General features: G+C 45.7%; 1 protein-coding gene across 1 annotated transcript in view; it reads left to right on the top strand.

Moving 5' to 3' along the window:
* The window catches only part of HS3ST6 (heparan sulfate-glucosamine 3-sulfotransferase 6), a 77,559-nt gene extending 57,623 nt beyond the window's left edge, over nt 1-19,936 (top strand). The window contains exon 2 of the mRNA XM_035132329.2: nt 18,006-19,936. Within this exon, the coding sequence (XP_034988220.2) occupies nt 18,006-18,624 (619 nt within the window). The 3' untranslated portion in view covers nt 18,625-19,936. The remainder of the gene's footprint in view (nt 1-18,005) is intronic.
* The last annotated feature ends 850 nt before the right edge of the window (nt 19,937-20,786 follow it).

Raw genomic sequence — 20,786 nt, 5'->3', positions numbered from 1 at the left:
TGCCCCCTGCTCTCAAGACACAGGTCCAAGTAGTTTTTGCCTTTGCCCCACTGCTTTCCCCTGGAAAGCCCACTATTTGACGCTAAACCATAGAAAGCATCAACCGGGAGAAACCCTAATTGACATTTGCTCCAATTCAGCACTTCCAGGGGAAAGTGATGGTCAAGTGGAACTGCAGATGTACTCTGAGTGAGGCAATGCATGTTATAGCAGAAAGGAGGTTAGGATCTCATTGGGGAACATCTGTTGGGTCGCCAATCTTTTTTTGCACCTGTGGACACATGGTGGTGTGGGAACCATGCCCACATCACAACCATGCAGGCATACACCCACAAATTATACCCCCCCACACACAAACACTTACTCTCCCCACCCCACCCCAGCAATTAGGCATGGGAAAAGTCATATATTGTCTACAATATAAGGAGTCTTTCCAGCTTAATTTCCACAGGGGAGCAGGACTCTGCAGGTGCCCAGACAGGAACCTTTGCGGGCACAGGAGAGCTCATGGACAGCACATATGAACCCACCATATAAACATCTTTATTTGTTGTGTGAGAGAAGACAGTTCTGCAGTTGATTGTATATTGGCAGGGGTGTCGCGATGGGGGGGCGATGGGGCGGTCTGCCCCAGGTTCCACTCGGGGGGGGGGTTGCCACTTGGCACCGTACCGAGCGGACTTTTTACCAGGAGGCTGGAGGCTCACCTTGGGAGTCGCAGGGGTGGGGGCGCCAAGTGGCACACACACACCCCGCCGCACCAAGCGGGCTTTGGGAGTTTGGAGTTGGAGGCGCGCGGCTTTGGAGTCGCTGGTGGGTGGCGATACCCTGCCACATAACGATGCATGTGCATGGCAATTTGCCGCCCCGGGTGCCGTGGCAGCTCGCTACGCCACTGTTTATTGGGAACTTTACTGTCTAATCGATTTGCACAACCTTTGTCTCAGCTGATACAAAGAAGGTTCTTCATCCTTTCCTCCATCTCTTTTTTCCCTTGAAATCTAACACGGTTCCTTCGTTTCAGTTTCTTGCCACCCTTTCTACCTTCAGGCGATGCTTAGCATTCCAAAGACATTCTCTTAAGGTCAATACAAATTAACGGGAAATTTAATTAAAGTTCCCAGTGCTTTTGCTTAAAGTGGTGTGTAATGGGTATCTTTTTCTGGCCTTCCCGCTACAGCACCCTGCCCACCCCCCACCCTAGAAAAGAACTTAACTCGAGCTCGAAGGGGGTTATCAATAATGAACAGAGGTAATTTCAGAGGGAGAATTAGAGACTTAATGAAAATGTGGCAAAAGTAAAATTATGCCGGAAAGAGTGGATGGGGAAATGAAGCACTGCAGCATTTCAGCCTTGGAGATGGGGCAGGTTGGAGGAGAGGAGACTTGCCTTGAGAACGCTGTTCAGGCAGTGAAGAGCAGCTGCTTTAGGTGCTCTGATGTTCATGGCTGTCATACTTGGGCCGCCTTCACTTCATAGGTTTAAAGAATCCTGGGAACTGTAGTTTGTTGAGGGTGCCGAGGGCTGTTAGGAGACCTCCTGTTCCCCTCCCAGAACTACAATCCCCAGAATTCCCTGGGAACAGAGACTGATTGTTCATCCACTCTGGAAATTATGGGGGGAAGGGTTCTCCTAACAACCCTCAGCACACTTTACAAAATATAGTTCCTGGGATTATTTGGGGGGATGTCATGACTATTAAGGTGGTGCTGTGGGTTAAACCACAGAGCCTAGGGCTTGCCAATCAGAAGGTCGGTGGTTCGAATCCCCGCGATGGGGTGAGCTCCCGTTGCTCGGTCCCAGCTCCTGCCAACCTAGCAGTTCGAAAGCACATCAAAGTGCAAGTAGATAAATAGGGACCGCTACAGCGGGAAGGTAAACAGCGTTTCCGTGTGCTGCTCTGGTTCGCCAGAAGCGGCTTTGTCATGCTGGCCACATGATCTAAAGGCAGCCTTGTTTAGGGAAGTTTTTAATCTGTGATATTTTAATGTATTTTGGTATTTGTTGGAAGCCACCCAGCCAAATGGGCAGGGTATAAATAAAATAATAATAATAATAATAATAATGACTTGGAAGCTGTACGCCGGCTCCCTCGGCCAATAACGTGAGATGAGCGCCACAACCCCAGAGTCATCCGCGACTGGACCTAATGGTCAGGGGTCCCTTTTCCTTTAAATGACTATTTAAAGGGGTCTGGTACTGCTTTAAATGGGGCCTAAATCTGCTAGGAGGCTGAACATGGAACCTCAGACTTAAGTAGAACCCATTCGTATGCTCCCAATAGCACTTAATTCAACAATTATTTCCCATAATACTTGTGCTGTGTGGCTTGTTCACCATAGGAGTCAACTCCTAGGGGCCGATGCCACTTCACCCCCAATAAAATATTGTGGGGACTGGACCCCCACAAAGTTGGTGGGTATTGCCATTCAAATGATGTGCATGTGCTGCATCATGTGATCAATTATACGGGGTGGGGCTTACCTGACAAACCCCGCCCCCCAATATTTTATTCAAGTTGGCACCCCTGTTGTCTACCACAGTGTTTCCCAACCAGTGTGCCTCCATCATCCCTAGCTAGCAAGACAAGTGGTCAGGAATGATGGGAGTTGTAGTCCCAAAACATCTGGAGGCACACTGGTTGGGAAACACTGGATATGCAGGTGTAAGTTTTTGGCACAGGCTCAGCGGTTCCAACTTTATAGCCTCATTTTGGAGGTGCTACAGGCCATTGCATTGCCACATACAGTTCTCTCGATTTGCACACCATTAGATGCCTATGGACTGCTGGTGATGCCACTTCCTGCAGTTTGTTTAACTGATTACGTAGGAGCATAAGAAGCTTCCTTCAGAGTGCCATCCATCAGCTTTGGCTGGTGGTCCAGCTGTGCCCTTATCTGGACAGGGATAGTCTAACTTCTGTTGTCTATGCTCTGGTAAATTCTAAATTAGATTACAGTCGTACCTTGGATCTTGAACTTAATCCATTCACAAAGTCCATTTGACTCCCGGAACCGTTCGAAAACCAAGGCGCGGCTTCTGATTGCCTGCAGGAGCTTCCTGCCCTCAATCGGAAGCCACGGAAGCTGTGTCGGAAGTTCAGCTTCAACACCTACTTCTGGGTTTGAGGCACTCAGGAGCCGATTAGTTCGGCTACTAAGCCCTTTCGAGATCCAAGGTACAACTGAACTGCAATGCGTTATATGTAGGTGCCTCTGAAGACGGTTCAGAAACTTTGGGTGGTACAGAATTAGGCAGCCCGGTTGCTCATCGTGCCAAGACAGTTTGAGTATATTACAGTGCCAGGCGAAAACGTTCTTCTTCAACCATGCCTTTGGCTTCTTATATTCTACTGCCTTTTAAATGTGTTTGTGGAAGGGGGTCGTTGCTTTGTTGTTTCTGTTTTAACTATTTATTTGTGCTTTTATCTTGCGTTTTTAACTCGTGAACCACCCTGAGATCTTTTGATAAGCAGCAGTATATACCGAAAATCTAACATCCTCATCTTCATCCAGCTCTCGATTGTCTGCACTGATTGGCAGTGGCTCTCTAGGATTTCAGGCAGAAATACCTGGAGATAGCAGGGGTTGAAACTGGCATCTACATGTAAAACGGATGCTCTACTACTGAGCTACATCCTTGTCCCCTAAAGTCTGTTGATTTTAAGGTGTCCAGTGTGAATTTGGCTTATTCAGATGCTACTGCCCCAGTTTTACTGCACAGCACAGGAAGAGGCTGGCTGGCTTCACTGTGTTGCTTCCGCTATTGCTGAAGATAACATGGAACAGAGACCTGTGAGATACAGCTGAGTGCTGCTGCTCACTGGGCCAGGGGAGAAAGAGATTTGCAGAGAGGTGTTCCAAGCTCTTCTGACCACCCATGTTCCATTCACTATTCTGGTAGTTCCTGGTTTTTATAAACAGAAGTTGGTCTCCGGTGGGCGTCTTCCATTGCTGAAGGAATTTATTCTTCCAGCCAAGGTGTTACATTATATATGCAAAGCAGCTTCTTTCCTTGTGTGGGGAATTCTTAAAATCGGTTTTTAATCGGCCCACATCATCAAAAAAGAGCGAGCGAGCTGCTTTTCCACAGCTGCATTGGAAGAGGCAATTCTGAACGCAATGAGGGTTTCCCAGCTTGTTAGTGCATCTTGCGAGTTTCCGTCCTGAGTTTATTTGAAGCAAGAAATGTTATGGCGTATAAAATAAATCTGAAGTGGCGTGTTTTATTATTGAAAGAAAAAGGGAAAGAAGTCTGGGCAGAATATTACATTCCTCCACTTTTTGAGCTGAATGAATGCGCTCGTGTGTTTTCAAGATAGGCTGGAAGGATTTACTGGCCTGGTTTAATGCAGTCCTTTCCAGTATCTCAAATGACATCACAGCCTGGGGTTTTTTTTCCCTGCCCCCACTTGATAATGAACATTTTATTGCACGTTAAGCAGAATGATTGATTTAGTTCCTAAGCTTGTGTTTGCTGAGTGATTTTTAAAAAAAACATTCGGAAGGAACACATGGAAAGAATCATTTTCCTGTACTACTAAAAAAAAATTTCAATGAGGAACCCAGAAAAACATTTGGAAAGGACATAAATTATTCCATAAATCGGCACACAGTAGCTGTGTGTAATATTATATCTAAAACTCTCTGCTTGGTCGGTAGAGTAGGGCAAAACTGTGGGGTTGAGGGGACTGTGGTTGTTCCTGTAGGCCAGGGGTGGGCAGCCTTTTCCAGCCCAAGGGCTGCAATGTCTCATGGCCAACCTTTTGGGGGCCACATGCCAGTGGTGGGCAGGGTCAGAGGCAAAATTGAGCAGGGCAACAGACGCAACTCCCTTTTGTACATTGTACATTCTGTCCATGCCAAAGTCAGAGCTTTTGAACACAGATATCTCTCCACCTGGGCAAGCATGAAAGGTTGTTGTTTAGTTAATTCAATTCACACCCTGCCCTCCCTCCCAAATGGGCCCAGGGCAGTCAACGGCAAGTGATAAAACAGTAAAAAAAAAAAAACAGATTTAAAGCATCTTAAAAACAATTCCAATACAGCTGCAGAGTGGGCAAGATCTCTGTTTAAAAGCCTTCTTGAAAGAGGAAGGTCTTCGGCAGGCAGTGGAAAGATATAAGAGAAGGTGGCTGTCTAAGATTTAACAGGAGGGAATTCCAAAGGGTAGCAGCTACAGTTCTTACATTGTGCAGAACAGACCTCCTAATAACACGGTATTTGCAGGACGTGCCTATGTGATAATTTTCGCATTTTACATGATCTTTCAAATGACGTAAAGGTCACTTCTGAAAATCTAGAGGAAGTTTAGCCCTCATTTACATCTTAATTGCTTCCAGGAAGAAAAAGAAAACTATTTGCAACCCTGTTAGTCTGGAAAGTCATGAGAGTTTTGCTCTGTAATTTTCCCACCGTTTTCGTGCATCATGTCATGTGGAGGGAAAATGGGATAATATATGGTTTCTCCCCTGGGGGAATCCTGGAGGAACAGAATGGTGGCAACATGTCCAGTCAGGGCCGATGTTGTGTCAAACCACAGATGTGAATGAAATTTAGTAAGGCATGGCAGTATATCAAGCCAAAAGCTACACATTTCCATAATGCAACAGGTAAGTAAAAGGTAAAGGGACCCCTGACCATTAGGTCCAGTCGTGACCGACTCTGGGGTAGCGCGCTCATCTCACATTATTGGCCGAGGGAGCCGGCGTATAGCTTCCAGGTCATGTGGCCAGCATGACAAAGCCGCTTCTGGCAAACCAGAGCAGCACATGGAAGCACTGTTTACCTCCCCGCTATAGTTTATCTACTTGCATTTTGATGTGCTTTCGAACTGCTAGGTTGGCAGGGGCTGGGACCAAGCAACGGGAGCTCACCCCATCACAGGGATTCGAACCGCCGACCTTCTGATCAGCAAGCCCTAGGCTCAGTGGTTTAGCCCACAGCGCCACCTGGGTCCCCAATGCAACAGGTAAAGCCATGCAAAAGGAATGTTAGAAACCGGGACAGAACCACATTCACATCAAGCATTTAAAACACTATGACACCACTTTAAGTAGTCATGGGTTCTTCCCACCCCTAAATAATTAATTCTCCTCACAGAGAATTTCCAGATTTCCAGTTGCTTAACGATCAGTCTTTTGTCACAGGGAATTACAGTATGGAAATTGTAGCTCTTTGTGGGGAAAAGGAAGGCAAGTAAAAGAGTGAAATGAGCACCCATAATGCTGAGAGTTGCTAGGAGACCCCCATTGCCCTTCCAGAACTACAGTTCCCAGAATGGTTTAACAATCAAAACCTCTTTCCAGAACTGCAACTCTGGGAAGGGGAATGAGGGTCTCCTAGCAACTCTCAGCACCTTAACAAACTTCAGCTCCCAGGATTCTCTGGAGGAACCAATGAGTGTTTAAAGTGGTTTAAATGTATGGTGTGAATGTGACCTCTGTGTCACCATCTATGCCCCCCACCCACCAGCTTTCCTAACTCTATATTAGCTCTACAACTAATGCATAGCTGCCAAGTTATCCCTTATTTTAAGGGATTTTCCCTTATGATGAATAGGCTTCCTCGCGAGAAAAGGGAAAACTTGGCAGCTATGAACTAATGTCAAACATGGCAAACGACAAATCTGTTATTCAAGGCAGCCAGTTAATCCATTTAAAGGCAAAGAATAAACTTTCTAAACCAGGAAAGAAGGAAACATTACCGACCCTACATGCCGAAGGGATAAGGTGAGAAAGAAGCATAAAGCCTAATAAATCTTTGCTGGGCGATGTTGAACCTGTTGCTTAGTACAGCTGCCTCCATTCTCTGTGTGGGCAAGAGGCAAGATCAAAGGAGTTCAGAAGCAAAATTATTTTCTTCTGGCTGACTCATTCACTGGATGGCTCCTGAATTTCTCACTGCTCGTGATTCCCTTGTTGGTTCCGAAACTGATACTCACAGCACAAAACCCTAACTCAGATCTAGCCTTTTGAAAGCCGTGCTGCCTATTCACATCTGCAGTTCAACTTGTCCTTGAATAAGGCTGCAACCTTAAAGCCCATTCGAAGCACATTTCTCCCCTCAAAGATTTCTGAGCACTGTAGTTTGTTAAGTTACTGAGAATTAGAACTCTCTAAAGGATAAACTACATTGCCCAGAATTCTTTGAGGGGGGAGAATTGCTTTCAGTGGGCTTTATGGGTAGTGTACCAACCTATAAGGGCTCACCCGAATTTCCACTTGCCCTGCTGCTTTCCCCTGGAGAAACCCACTGTTTAAGATATCTTTATTGTCATTGTCCTCTTGCGGGAACAACGAAATTACTCACTAAAAGTTACCACTAAATTGGAGCAAACATCCATCAGATTTCCTCCGAAATGGCGTTTGCTGTGATTCAGTACTAAAGAGCAGGTTTTCTTTTCTTTCTTTTTTCAAATATATTTATTGGTTTTATAAAACTGAAAAGAACATATAAAACACAAAAATACAACAATACAAAACACAAAAATACAAAATACCAAAAGAAAAAACAACCATATTTATCATTCATGTGTCCTGACATTGTTGACTTCCTCATGTCCCTCCTTGCTGCGTTTCATTGTATATCATCCTTAGTAATTTCTATATCATACTTCAATCATCTTATTTTTACCTTAACTAACCATTTTCACCTCTTATTAATTCCGTAACAAGATTTCAATTCTTATTTAACACTTATATCTAAATCTTAATATACTACTATACCTCTACAAATCCTCCTCTACAACCTCCCTGTACTTCCAAATCTTATATTAAACATTTCCAATATTGCAATTATTTCTTAAATGAACTTTGAATTTCTTCCAATCTTCTTCCACCGACTCTTCTCTCTGATCACGAAGTCTCCCGGTCAATTCAGCCAGTTCCATAAATTCTGTCATCTTCATCTGCCATTCGTCCACTGTAGGTAGGTCTTCACTCTTCCAATTCTTAGCCAATAAAATCCCCACTGCTGTTGCGGCATACGGGAAAAAACGTAGTATCTTTTTTTGTTAATTCCTCTCTGACTATTCCAAGTAAAAACACTCCTGGTTTCTTAATAAAGGTGTTTTTCAACACCTTTTTCATTTCGTTATAAATCTTTCCCCAGAAGTTCTTTACTTGGGGGCACGTCCACCACATATGGTAAAAGGTTCCTTCTGCGTTCTTACATTTCCAACATGTTGGAAATAAAGAGCAGGTTTTCTTGGGGGGGGGGGAGCAGAGGGGCAAAGGCATAACTGCTTGGACCTGTGGTTAGAAAGTACAGGGCAAGAAGAAAACTGGTCAGACCCGTGCTTTCTAGGCATGGGAGAAGCAGAAGTATGGATGAGCCCTAAGATGGCCTACAAGAATCATAGAAGAGTTGATGATGATTAGAATTTGTATACCGCCCTACAGTCGCAGGTCTCAGGGTGGCTCACAAGATAAAGTCATGATATAAAAGCACAAAAGACATAATAGAAATAAAAACAAGAACAACCCTTCCCAAAACATTTTAATGTCAATCAGCCAAAGGCCTGGTTAAAGAGGAACATTTTCACCTGGTGCCTAAAGGTGTATTATGAAGGCACCAGCCAACCCACCCTGGGGAGAGCATTCCACAAACGGAAAGCCGCTACAGAAAAGGCCTGTTCTTGTATTGCCACCCTCCAGACCTCTCATGAGGCACACGAATAAGGGCCTTAGAAGGTGATATTTAATCTTATTAAAGAGGAGAGAGCAGTCACAGCAAAGGCCACTCCCACACCATGTATTTAAAGCAATATAATACCACTTTAAAAAGTCATGGCTTCCCCCAAAGACTTCTAGGAAGTATAGTTCGTTGATAGTGCTGAGAGTTCTTAGGAAACCCCTATTCCCCTTACAAAGGGACGCGGGTGGCGCTGTGGTCTAAACCACAGAGCCTAGGGCTTGCCGATCAGAAGGTCAGCGGTTCGAATCCCTGTGACGGGGTGAGCTCCCATTGCTCGGTCCCAGCTCCTGCCAACCTAGCAGTTCAAAAACACGTCAAAATGCAAGTAGATAAATAGATACCGCTCTGGCGGAAAGGTAAATGGCGTTTCCGTGCACTGCTCTGGTTCGCCAGAAGCAGCTTAGTCATGTTGGCCACGTGACCCGGAAGCTGTCTGCGGACAAACGGCGGCTCCCTCGGTCAATAAAGCAAGATGAGCCCCGGAACCCCAGAGTCGTCCACGACTGGACCTAATGGTCAGAGGTCCCTTTACCTTTACCTTTATTCCCCTTACAAAGCTACAGTTTTCGGAGTGGTTTATCATAGAATTGTAGAGTTGGAAGGGTCCCCGAGGATCATCTAGTCCAACTCCCTGAAATGCAGGAATCTCAACTATCACAGGGAACTCTGGGTAAGATCTTCCTTCACCCCCATCCAGCACAGGCTGTAGGATGCCAGCGAGTGGGTGGGAGTCATAGTCCAAAATCCCTGGAGAGCTGCAGGTTGGCTGTTCTAGGTCAGCCTTTGTGCTAATCGTGTAAGGCAGTTCTTAACTCCTTCTGCTAACGGGGAAATATTTAAGCATTGCAAAGCAGAAGTTCCCAGAGAACAGGCTGAGAAAGGCCATCGGTGCTTGGCTGGGCTGCAACGAGATGTTGCCGCCCCCATTCAGATTTATGGAGTGCATCTCCCATTGCTTTGCACATCAAAGAAGTCTGCATATTGTACAGGCCGACATAATGAGACAGATTGGCTCCAGATCAAACTGCTGTGTGTGTGTGTGTTTTTTTTATATAAGTCATTATGATTATCCCATATTGCTTCTCAGGAAGAAGGAAAAGTAGTGATTAGCAAAGGCCTCCTGGGCAGCTGTTTAGCTCCGTTTCCTCTTCTTGGCTTTGACCCAACAAAGCAACAGCTCCCCTGGCACAGGCGGAGGGGGATTCTGTGGGGCCAAGAGGTGCCAAAGACCACCTAAGGCTATAGGGTAAGGTGGGGTGGGGTTGTGGCAGAAGATAAACAATGCTTGCATTCAGCGGTGGGCTCCCGATTTCACAACGGCAGTTGGTAAGCTGAAGCAAGAGTCAGAAGAGAGCAAGGAGGATCCTACAAAGGGATGGAAAACGTATCACCTAGAGTTGCCAATTAATTATCTATCTATCTATTGCATTTCTATCCCACCTTTTCCTCCAAGGTGATCGAGGTGGCTTACATAGTTTCCCCCATGCCCCCCATTTAATCCCCACAACAACCCTGTGAGGTAGGTTAGGTTGAGAGGCAGTGACTGGCCCAGCATCACCCAGTGAGCTTCATGGCCGAATGAGGATTTGAACCCAGGTTTCCCATGCCCTAGTCTGACACTCTGACTATTATGCCAAAGTGGAAGGTGCTCTATGACCCATTTTTTTTCATAACCTCAGGATTGGACTACTGTAACACGCTTCATGTGGGGCTACCCTCAAGGTTGGCTCAGAAGGTGCAGCCGGTGCAGAATGGGGTATCTAAGTTGCTCAGTGGGACGAACTATCACACCAGCAACTGTGTCATTTATTATGATGCCTTTACTGATGACCCTTTTGTGAAAGGTTTGGGCAATCTGGACATTTCTGAATGATGTGCAAATTCTGGAGCACACGCACACCACTCTAAAACTTGATAATAAACTGAGATTTGGATATGATATCCCTATTTTGAAAATGTGTGTGTGTTCTGTTTGGTTTTTAAAAAACCAGCTGTTGGTCAAGTTCATGAATTTACATACTAACGTTTCTATTTGTGTATACATTTATTTTATTTTTTTACTTTTTAAAATAAATAAGCAAATAAGTCCCTGGCTACCAGTCCATTTCCAGGAATAATTCAGGGTTGTGATCTATAAAGCCCTATATAGATTGGGCTAAGGCTACCTGAAATATCACATCTTCCTCTATGAACCTGACTGGGTGCTGAGATCCTCGAGTGAGCGCCGCCTCTCAGTTCCCATCAACATCAGAAGCACAGTTGGTGGTGTCACACGAGAGAGCCTTTTCTGTGGCTGCACCCAGAGTGTGGGATTCCCTCCCAGGAGGGGTTAGACTGGCTCCCCCTCTTATCCTTCCAGCAGCAAGCTAAGACCTTCCTGTTCTGAAAGGCTTTGCTTGGGGAAGATGCAGATGATGCTAGCCACTGCGTTTTAATTGTTGCTTCCAAATGTGTTTTGCTGTATTTTAGTTATTGTTTTTAACTAGTTTGCTTTTATTACTTTGTGTTTTATAATGTTGTTTTTAAATGTTGCAAGCCACCTGGAATCCCAACTTGGGAGAAAGCCATAATCATCATCATCATCATCCAGGAATCAGTGGCTTGGAGCTGGCACTGGGCCCATCGTAGTTAGCATTGTGCCAGCCCTGATCACACATATATTCTAGAGCCCCTAATTATTCAAGGGCTCTATCCTCCACCCTTCAATCCCTTGGGGTCTCAAACTGAAGGCAGCTAAGAATAAGGTGTCAAGGAACAAACTAGGTCTTAGCAGAAGGCGTAAAGGAGAGAATTAATAAAGGAATTAGAGCTCAGCCTGGCTTTATGTGGGGTGTTTTTGTTTCTTTGCTCTCAGCTCTGTGCCACTGGCAGCCTCAAGACCAGCCCTCGCTGGCCCCTTAACAGCCAGCATTGATTAAGCACTTAACACAGAGTGATTTACCCATCCATCATTAAGACAGGTGCTCTATAGTTGTGAAAATGCCTGGCTGGAGAAAAGAGCCCTTAACAGTTACACTTACAACTTGCATTTCGCTAAATGAAGAACAAAAGGCATTGAGCGCTCAGTAAATATTTATTGGCGTAACAATAAAGTGATGATTGGAGAGTCTTTTGGGTGAAGGAGAAACTGGTGTGGCTGAGCTCAGATGTGATGCAGCTGAGAGCAAACACAGGAGGAAGCTGAAGACGGCCTCTATATTTAAAGGAATCATATTTGTCTGTGTAGCATAATAGTATAAGAAGAGCTCTGCTGGATCAGGCCAGTGGCCCATCTAGTCCAGCATCCTGTTCTTACAGTGGCCAACCAGATGCCCGTGAGAAACTGGCAAGTAGGACCTGAGCACAAGACCACAGCAGTTTCCAGCAACTGGTATTCAGAAACAATTACTGTTTCCAACAGTGGAGGAAGAACATAGTCATTGTGGCTGGTAGCCATCGATAGCCTTCTCCATGAATTTGCCCAGTCCTCTTTGAAAGCAATCCAAGCTGGTGACCATCACAGCCTCCTTGGGAAGCGAGTTCCATAGTTTAACTCTGCAGTGTGTGAAGAAGGACTTTCTTTGATCAGTCCTGAATCTGTCTTGAAGATGCTCAAATGAAACTGGAACAAGCTTTGATTTTAACCAAGGATCAATAATGGCCTTCCCTTTCTTTCATACATTATTCTTTCCGAAAAGCACTGGTGTCCTTGAGATCTTCACCCTTGATCTGGGCCTCTGGTGGAATAGCTCATGTTATTATACCACTGTGTTACGATCGCTAACAAAATCCATGTCCATGTAGATCACAGTGGTAACACAAACTAGGGCCGGTCCCTACCATTAGGCAGAGTGAGGCGGCTTCCTCAGGTGGCAGATGCACAAGGGTGACAGTCATGGGACTCAGTACAGAGCTGTGTGTATCACCCTTCCTACTCTCCCCTATGCTAGCCTGTCGGAAAACCCTGTCTAGACTGCTGGCCCATTAAGCTTCAGTACATGGAAAGGAGGGGCATCTTCTACCAACTTTAGCTGGTACACCACCTGCTACCATTCCTAGACCTGTTTCGCCTGAGCACAGCGGCTCATTCATGTCCTGGCTCCCAGTTGCTGAAGAACAAAGACCTGAAGAAGGATTCTTTCCAAAGGCTTTAATGCTTAGATCACTGCGGTGCACATGCAAATTGCTGGCTTAAGGCGCTCCAGGCAATGCACACGGTTAATCCCAAATTCAGCTGCAACAAAGGCAGGTGCTCCAACTGCCAAAGTTTTAGCCGTTGATCTGACACTGTCACACCCCTTGGCATCCTATATATAGGAATGGGCCAGGCTCATTTTCGGGCAGTAAGCATTTCTGAAATCTCTCGCTACGCCTAGTAGGCTCTCTTCTCTTTTGGTTCCTTCTAGACCTAGGTGATGGAGAATGTTTCTCTGCCTCCTGAGAGGTGGCTGGGATGGGAGAACCTTTTCCCTTGAGGTAGGCAGAGCTACTTGTTGCATCCGACGGCAACAAGGTAGGCAGTGCAACGAGCACCATAGGAGTGTCAGATGAAGAGGGGAGGGGTGGAGAGGGAGGCAGGACATGTGGCTCTCATTCTGGGGACAGATGAGACAAGAGAGCTGGTTGAGGGAAGCCTCACCCCCTGTCCTTGCTTAGCCGCCCAGGTTCTCGGCCAATCCTCCACCTGCATCGTCCTGACTCAGACAGCCTATGACAATTCACTCATTAGGTCAAGACTCAATTACTGTAACACACTTTGTGTGGGGCTGTCTAATGATGATGATGATGATGATTACGTCTCATTATTTTGGTTTCTCCTTTTTCAAATCTTTACGTAGACGCAACTTCCGGTGTCGCTTTGCCCATCTATGGGCACCGAAAATGCCCGGCGCCAACTCCGTAAGTCGCGTCTACACACTTCCGGACATGCGTAGGCGCGACTTCCGGCACTGGCCATAGATGGGAAAAGCAGGGAAAAAATGGCCGGCGGCAGGAGCGGAATAAGGGAGAATAACGGGAAACGAACTGATACGGGGGACCGCTGGGAAACGGTACGAAAAAACGGGGGTTTCCCAGGGAAAACGGGGTACTTGGCAGCTATGGTTCAGTTTGCTACTTTTTCACATCAATATGTGTGTGTGTGTGTGTGTGTGTGTGTGTGTGTGTGTGTGTTCTCATGAAATTTTGTCAGCATCTTCAGTGCAGATTTCCTGCATGAGTGTTTTTCCAAAGCATGGAAGCGAGCACAATCTTTTGCTGTCAATGTCTTCAAGTCGCCGGTGCTGGCAGAGTCACAAGACTCCTGTGGAAAAGCTAGCAACACCGAACTGAATAATATTTTTATATCTTATTATGTGGCTGCTTCCAACACTGCATCTCTGCTCCTGCAACAGACCCCCTCTTCTCCCCCTAGCTCGCCTGTCCCCTCCAGCTCCACCCACAGGCACCCTCAAAATCAGCTCCAGAGAATATTTAGGGGTTCGCAGGGAAAAGAGAAGAAGTTGTGCAAGTGAAACTCTGTGCAGCCCTGGATACAAACAAACAACAGTATTACAGGAAAGGAGAAGCATATTGTCTGAATGTGAATATCCTCCAGAAGTTTTTTTTCCAAACAGGAAAGTTTTTCTGACACATTTCACATATGTATGTACATGCTAAACTTATTCCTTCTCACACACCCCTCCCTCCCCCAGATCTTTCCTAATTTCTGACATCTGATCGTCATTAAAATAATTGACATGCAACTGAACTGTTTGGTATTCCTTTTCCAGTGGGGGAAGGGGAACTTGGCTCCACTCCCAAAAGTCTCGTTGAAATGGGTTCACGGCCGTCCCCACCCCTCAGAAATGTCCTGTGACCAAAGCCCGGATCTGAAAGAACGCAGAGCGTTAATGTTTGACATGTGGAAGCCGTGGGCGTGGGATGTGGTGGGGGGCGGCGAGGAAGAGAGCAGGAGCATGACTGATTTTATTTTTTTTAAGGCTCTGACCACGTATGGAAAAGAGTATAACCCGCGAATATTAGTTGCAAGGGGAAGATTCCCCTTCAGTATGGCTGTATGGTTTTTGGCTGGTTAGGAATTGTGAATGTTTGACGAAATATTTTAATACACTAAACCCTGCCTGTCATTTGTCCACCATCTCCAGCTATTGGCAGAACTGCTATGATGTCATGGTATGTTCATGGATGTTCTGCTCACTTCCTGCATTGATATAATTCGGACAAGTCATTCAGATCCTTTCAGGGAAATACAGTGGTGCCTCGCTAGACGAATTTAATTCGTTCCACGGGTCTTTTCTTATAATGAAAAATTCGTCTAGCGAATCCCATAGGAATGCATTGAATTTTTTTTTTTTGCTCATAGGAATGCATTAATTGAATTTCAATGCATTCCTATGGGAAACCGCGATTCGCTAGACGAATTTTTCATAAAACGAAGTCGTCTAGCGAGGCAACCTCCGCTCGAAAAATCCTTTCGTTAAGTGGAAATTTCGTTAAGCAGGGCATTCGTTAAGCGAGGCACCACTGTAGACTCGCTTATATATATATTGCATTGCACAGAGCCTTCAGAAAGGGAGAAAGCTTTGCACTGCTGATATATACCATGTTTCTCATATTATAAGACACGTCTTATATTTATTTTTTCCTTTAAAAAAACACTATGGCTTATTTTCAAGGGATGTCTTATTTTTTTTCCTCCTCCTCCTCCTGCTGCGGCCGGCATTGCTGCTGCGCCTATCACTATGGCTTATTTTCGGGGTATGGCTTATATTCCTTGAATGCTTAAAAATCCTGCTTTGGCTTATTTTATGGGTATGTCTTAAAATATGAGAAACAGGGTAGCAAGGGGGATTATTTAAAAAAATTAATTAATTTCAATTAAATTTATTGCACTGATATCCCACCTTTCTCCCAAGGAGCTCAAGGTGGCATCCACATTTCTCCTCCTCCCCATGTTATCCTCATAACAACCCTTTGAGGTAGGTTAGGTTGAGAGTGAGTGACTGGCCCACGGTCACCTGAAGAGCTTCATGGCTGAGTGGGGATTTGAACCCTACCTAGTTCAACACTCTAACCATAACATCAGCTCTCTGTTCTGAATCTGAAGGGAAGAGGGTCCAGAAACTGAAAGGGTGGGGAGGTAGGGAATGATGTGAATAAACAGTAGGTTGATAATGGCAATGGAATAGGAAGAGCCCAAGGAAAATACTACCGCTGAGCTGAGGTACATGGGAAGGAACACAAGCAGCTGCTTCATACTGAGTCAGACCCTTGGTCCAAGTAGCTCAGTATTGTCTACACTGCAGCAGCTCTCCAGGATTTCGGGCAGGGGGCATTGCCAGTCCTACCTAGAGGTGCCATTGGGTATTGAACCTGTGACCTTCTGCATACAAGGCAGGAGCTTTGCCACTGAGTTACGACCCTCCAACTTTGCACCAGCCACCACACTTTGCTCCCTTTTGCTCATCCCACGTTTGCTGCACTCCAGTCAGAGAGGCGCCAACATCTTGGGAACACTTTTAAGTGGGTCTCGTTTTCCTGAGGAGGAGGCTGGCAGATAAGTCATGAAGTGACAGGAGAACAAACTGTTGTTTGGAGGCGCCGTGGAACGGAAGAACAATGGCCCCTTTTTTAAACCTGCGCCGTGCCAGAAACCTCAGCCAGTTAGCAAGAGCTGTCAGTGTTTGCTGATTGCCCGGTCTTGGAAGGGCAATTTGATTTGGTAGCTTGAGGACACGGCATTGTATCGCCTTGTGACCTGGCTCTTCAAACCGTGCCCAATTTGGAGTGCCCGCTCCCTTCTGCGTCTAGGAAGTGTTATCTTTGCAGCTCCCAAGAGTATTACTCACTTCAAGGCTGGGGCTGATACCCAGAGAGCTTGTTTTCAAGTTTATCAAGAATGCCCAACAGGTCATCACAGCTTTCAAGCATGAATGGAGGTCTTGTTTTTTTGTTTGTAAAAGAGCTCCAGGTGGCAAGCCACACACAAACACAGGGGAGGGTTCTGTCCTTACAGCACCAAAAGGGAATATACACCCAACAAAGACTCCAAGTCCTCTTTGTTGTTATGCTGCAACAGACTCACAACAGCTGGGGAAAGTTAATTGTTCCATAGCACTAATGCATGCTCTGGTAACTCCTGATTAGGCTACTGCAATGCAGTGTATCTGGTGTGAGGTGGGGGGGGGGACTGAATTCTGTTCACATTTAATTCCATTTCCCCCCCGAAACAATACGGAAACCGAAACGCAGTTCCCCTCTGAAATCTGACCATCTCTGAATTTTGCAATTCAGTTCTCCCATGCATATATCAGCAGGAAAGGCACATTAAAGCAAATATATTGGTGACAGTAAGATGCATTATATTAGGGGGAATTCAAAATAAAATACCAGAAGGTTTTCCTGCTGACTTAAAATATATATCCACAAATCAGTGTGGAAATCTGGAGAACTGAACAGATGATTCAACAAATAAGAAAACTGTGTGGACAAATTCTCTCATATTCGTATATGTGCATTTTTTTTTTAAAAAAAATCTGGCTTTAAAATAGCATTATTATTTGTTTTTCAGTATATATATTGTTCTGAAAATTAAAAAAAGTAAATTAAAAACTCCTTGTTGCAGTCTTGATGCAATACCAGTAGATTGGTAAAGCCACAGTCCCCCCCCCCCTAATACAACAGTCAATGCAGTGTGAAAGAAATGTTATTAAACAGGACAGAAGCACTTGCATTTAGGGTTGCCAGACTCAATAGAGGACAGGACTTCTGTGCCTTTAATTGCCCTGCTCTCTTTTGAGTCTGGAAACCTTAAAGAGAAACCAAAGGGCTTGGAAATTAAACAAAGGGTCTGCTGGTTTCTCTTTAAGGTTTCCTGACTCAAAAGAGAGCAGGGCAATTAAAAGCACAGAAGTCCTGTCCTCTATTGAGTCTGGCAACCCTACTTGCATTATAATCAGGAAAACCAAAGCAGTATGGAACTCACAGGTAGAGAATACTTATATTTTTATTTGTCTTTATTATTTGTAAAGAGAATCTTTACATAAGTTAATACTTGATTATCCCGTCGGATCTGTGCTATATCTTTGTACTTTCATCCTTCCAGGCTGCAGTTCTTTATGCTTTTTAATTCTTTGGTTTCCTTAGGCTAGCACTTTTTGTGTCTGTGGATAAATCAATGATACATATTTTTTTTAAAGAAAAAGAAAAAAAGAAAACCAATGCGATCTTATTCGTATCTGATTGCACCCACAGAGAGCTGCTGGGGGGTCTGAAGAATGTAGAATTATCAAGGCAGGATCCTTACCAATGCCCTTTTATTTCCCCAGAAACTTGATGCCCCGCACCTTGGAGGGACAGATCACCATGGAGAAGACGCCGAGCTACTTTGTGACCAAGGAAGCTCCCCGGCGCATTTACAACATGTCCAGGGACACCAAGCTGATTGTGGTGGTGCGCAACCCGGTGACGCGGGCCATTTCAGACTACACGCAGACTCTTTCCAAGAACCCCACCATCCCTAGCTTCCAAGCCTTGGCCTTCAAGAACATCAGCACGGGCCTCATCGACACCACCTGGAGTGCCGTGCGGATCGGCATTTATGCCAAACACCTGGACAGCTGGCTGCGGTATTTCCCCCTGTCCAAGTTCCTCTTTGTCAGCGGGGAGAGGCTGGTGAGCGACCCAGCCGGGGAGATGGCCCGCGTCCAAGACTTTCTGGGGATCAAGCGGGTGGTGACAGACAAGCACTTCTACTTCAACGAGACTAAGGGCTTCCCTTGCTTGAAGAAGCCCGAAGGGAGCAGCCGACCCCGGTGCCTGGGGAAATCCAAAGGGAGGCCGCACCCCAAAATCGACCCGCAGGTCATCCGCCGCCTGCAGGAGTTCTACAGACCCTTTAACATGAAATTCTACCAGATGACTGGCCAGGACTTTGGCTGGGACTGACGGAGAGACCCCTTCATGTGTCAGGGGGGAAGTTGAACTTGCTAGAGGGCGGAATGGCCCTCTTCCCAGCAGCCTGTTGAATGCTGCAGGCCCCTTCCCCACACAGTCGTAGGGCATGGGGCATCTGAAATGGGTCTCGGGTCAGGGGGGACATCTCCTTTTCTTTATAATTTATATCACCTCTTGCCAGTAAGGAAGAAATGTATGCTTACCGAGTAGAGAGAAAGTATTTAAGTTTTGTTTTGTTTTGTTTGTTTTTTTAACCACCACCCGCAACATAAGAGATCAAGTCCAGGAAACTCAGATCTGACGAAATATTCTGCTGAATAAACCTGGCTAATATAGACAAGACATGGAAGTTTTTGAAGCGGTGGGAGTGAATGAGAATGCGGGCAAGGGAGGAAGAACACAGATCACAGCCTTGACTAATGGCACAGCCTACTACAGTGGTACCTCTACTTACGAATGGAGCTCCGCCCACCATCTTGGATGTGGTTTAGATAGGATTTTTTCTACTTACGAATTTTTAGATAGGGTTGTTTCTACTTATATTTTTTCTCCCAATGCATTCCTATGGGATTCGACTTACAAATTTTTCCGACTTACAAATGTGCATTCGGAACGCATTAAATTCGTAAGAAGTAAAGGTACCACTGTATGTTCTTCTCCACACATCCTTTGGGATGAATCCAACTTTAGCCCTGCTCAGGGTATGCCTTTTGATATTGATGGACATAACTAATGTTGAGCCATTGATTTCAATTGGTGTGCTCTGGGCAGAACTAAGGCCACATTCACACCATACTAGGATCCCATAAACAGGCATAGCTCCCTCTCCAAAAGAATTTTGGGAGCTGTAATTTGTTAACGGAGCTGAGAGTGATTAGGAGAACCCTGTTTCCCCCAGGACTAGTTTAAGAATCAGTCCCTCTCCCCGAGGACCACTGAGTGGAATAAGAGTCTCCTAACGGCTCTCCCAGTTCATCCACCTTGGAGATGATCAATGTTCTCCAAGTGGCATGTGAGAAGAGCCTCTGTCTGGGCTAATAATGTTCTAAGATGTGGAGCAAGCAGGCCAGCACGTTCTGGCCCACTTGACCACTGCAACAAATGGATATCATAAGATGCACAACTGCACACAAAGTTGCCCCACACATGCACAGAATCTGCATCTATGATCAAAGAACACTGAGCAAGGAAGTGGTAGGTTCATAAAAGGCTCAGTGGTGGACTCTGAAGTCACCTCCGCACCACATATTTTAAGCATTATTATACCACTTTGAAGGGGATGCGGGTGGCGCTGTGGGTTAAACCACTGAGCCTAGGGCTTGCTGATCAGAAGGTCAGCGGTTCGAATCCCTGTGACGGGGTGAGCTCCCGTTGCTTGGTCCCAGCTCCTGCCAACCTAGCAGTTCGAAAGCACGTCAAGATGCAAGTAGATAAATAGGAACCACTACAGCGGGAAGGTAAACGGCGTTTCCGTGTGCTGCTCTGGTTTGCCAGAAGCGGCTTTGTCGTGCTGGTCACATGACCTGGAAGCTGTACGCCGGCTCCCTCGGCCAATAACGCGAGATGAGCACCGCAACCCCAGAGTCAGTCACGACTGGACCTAATGGTCAGGGGTCCCTTTACCTTTTACACCACTTTGAACAGTCATAGAATTGTGGAAACTGCAGGTTGTCAAGGGCACTGAAAGTTGTTCAGGGATCCCTATTCCTCTCACATAGCTACAGTTTCCAGAGGGGTTCAACGATCAGTCCTTCTTCCCTAGGAACTCTTGGAATTGAAGCCCTGTAAAGGGAATAGGGAGTCTCCTAACAACATTTAAGCATTGTGGGTGTTCCTTTCACTCTTGCCTTGCAGAGTGGGGAGGCCTGCATCCTAGGATAACATCCCCATGCAAACCTTTTAGAGAAGAGGCCTGCTGTTCTCTTTTCACGACAGATCTGGCAAACACTAACCCAGTTTTTTTTTATGGCCCCTCAAAACATTTCTGTGAGAAATATGAACTAATAAAAGGGAAAATACAAAAGCTCTGAATAGACTCCAAATGTTTAAGATCTCTTTTCTTCTTAAGTGTCAGGCACTGTCCTGCATGTGCTGTGCAAACTCACGGATCAAGGTGGAGGCTTCTGGGAACAGGATCGAAAGGTAATACCGGA

Source organism: Zootoca vivipara, chromosome 14, assembly GCF_963506605.1.
Source record: "Zootoca vivipara chromosome 14, rZooViv1.1, whole genome shotgun sequence".
Taxonomy (NCBI): Eukaryota; Metazoa; Chordata; class Lepidosauria; order Squamata; family Lacertidae; genus Zootoca; species Zootoca vivipara.
Note: the sequence above shows the minus strand (reverse complement) of the source record. Positions and strands in the feature narration are given on the sequence as shown.